This window comes from Rhagoletis zephyria, unplaced genomic scaffold (genome assembly GCF_001687245.7).
Source record: "Rhagoletis zephyria isolate East Lansing unplaced genomic scaffold, Rhagoletis_zephyria_1.1 Rzeph_scaffold_48823, whole genome shotgun sequence".
NCBI lineage: Eukaryota > Metazoa > Arthropoda > Insecta > Diptera > Tephritidae > Rhagoletis > Rhagoletis zephyria.
The window spans coordinates 1-2,156 of NW_016205878.1; the positions used below are offsets into that span (position 1 = coordinate 1).

Sequence of the window (2,156 nt, forward strand, 5' to 3'; positions counted from 1 at the left end):
GTGCCATTTAAAAAGACTTTTTTGCGTGTGTAACTGTTTTTAAAGTGAGCGAAAAATGCGGGCAAAAGTTGTCAAATTTTTAAGCATGCAGATGAGCTGTAAAAAATAAGTTTCAGCAACAGCAAAACACACACACAGAAGCCTTATGTTAAATAATGCAAGCTCACACACAGACAAACACCGTTTCCTACTCATCAATAAGTAATAAAGCCTTGCTCTCTTTGCTGCTGCTGCTGCTTCAAGTGCTCATCCACTTCTTCTTCCTCTTTTTACTAAATCCATTAATTTGGCAATTGTTCACGATTGTTTTGCTCCCATTCACTCACTCACTAACTATTAATCTACGCCTGTTCTCTAAATTATTTAAAAGTACTCTTTTCCTTTGTGTGTGTTTGCTACTATCATTACTAATTTTGCGCTTTTCTTTTCTTTTTTTCTTATTTTCATCAGATGCTGCCTCGGTTCGCGTGGTAGCACTGCACGTGCCCTCCTCAGTTCGCACCGGCGCCGAAGTGGAGCTCGCCTGTCTCTACGAGCTGGGCAACTCCTCGCTCTACTCACTAAAGTGGTTCTACCGCGCCAATGAAACCGATCTCGACGAGCAGGAGTTCTTCCGCTACACGCCCTCACTCCTGCCGCACAAGCAGTACTTTCCCATTGAAGGCATCAATGTCAATGTGAGTCGCAGCTGGGTGCTGTAGTGGCTGCTGCTAATTAGTCTAACTAATTTAATTTAACTGTACGCACAGGTGAACAAATCCGAAGGCGGAAGAGTGGTGATAGTGGAGACGAATGGCAAGACGAGTGGCAAGTACAAGTGCGAGATCTCCATTGACGGCACCTTCCAGACGGTGGCCGCAGAGAAGCTGATGACCGTCAATGGTAAGTGGTGGCCCAGATAGTAGTTTTGCCTGTAATCCTTTCTGACACACAAAACACTTGTACAGATGCACCCTCCACCTTTTGGGAAACTTACCTCCCCAACTCCATCAAATCGCACCTGCCTGGAGGAGGGGGCGGGGGTGGCAGTGGTGGCGGCGGTGGTGGCAGCAGAAATAATAGTGGTGCGTCCCTATCAGCAACTTCTCCTTCTTCTCTTCAACTTCTGTTACTTGTTGTCACTGTGTTCTTCACTATTACTACTAAACCCAATTACCAGCTTACCAGCGAACGTGGCTGGCTTTCACTGCTCTGTCAAACTTGAAACAGTGCAGCGGCGCACACACACTTTGCGCACTGTTCTAGCACCAAAGCAAAAGCAAAAAAGCAAGTTTCAAGTTGTCAGCTATCGAAAGCAGCTCAATCAAAGTTTTAAAGCATGTTNGCACTGTTCTAGCACCAAAGCAAAAGCAAAAAAGCAAGTTTCAAGTTGTCAGCTATCGAAAGCAGCTCAATCAAAGTTTTAAAGCATGTTTTTTTCTTCTCCTTCTCCTCCTCTTTCTTCTCTTTCTCTTTCGTTTTGCCTTCAACGTATAATTGTGACACCAACACTACCAACACTGACACCAACATCAGCTGGACTGAAAATCTCTAAAGTTGATTGAACAAAAAAGCAAATGATGATGCTAAAATACACAAGCTGTGTATGTGTATTTTTCCGTTAAAGTTGATGTACAAAAAAATAACAACAACATAACACGCACACACACATTGTATAAAGTCTACACACTTCACAAAATGTATTTTATGTAATTAAAAATGAATTTTTCTTCTAAACAAATAAAAATAACTCACCGAAAAAGCCCTCATCATAAATATGAGTTTTTCTCTTTATTAATTAATTAATTAAAATGCAAGCTGCAATTAAACAGTTTGTTGCTAGATTACTTTTAACTTTTTCTGCTTAATTAAATTAAAATTAAATTTTAAACTTTTGCATTTTTTAGTTTTCTTCTTCCTGGATTTTTCTTTCTCAACTTTTTTAATTGACTCAAAATCAGCTTATAATTAAATAAAAGTTTTAGTAGTAGCAATGTCACAAAAAGATGAATGTTCTAACTTTTTAAAATGTCTTCTCACTTTTGCCTTTTTTTGCTTAACGTTAATTAAAAGTATTGGCCAGATTTTACAAAGTTTAGCTCACAAAAAAGACAAGGAAATGCAATAATAATTTTTAAATTAAAGTCAAGATGCTCTTCTTCTTCTGTTAGCAAATA

General features: G+C 39.1%; 1 protein-coding gene across 1 annotated transcript; it reads left to right on the plus strand.

Annotated features, from left to right (window-relative positions):
* Positions 1-450: 450 nt before the first annotated feature.
* LOC108355694 (uncharacterized) lies at positions 451-882 on the plus strand (the record flags this gene model as incomplete). The annotated part of the gene is made up of 2 exons (XM_017606836.1): positions 451-677; positions 750-882. Coding segments are annotated over 2 exons (360 nt in total), but the record flags the coding sequence as incomplete, so codon positions are not given.
* Between the last annotated feature and the right edge of the window lie 1,274 nt (positions 883-2,156).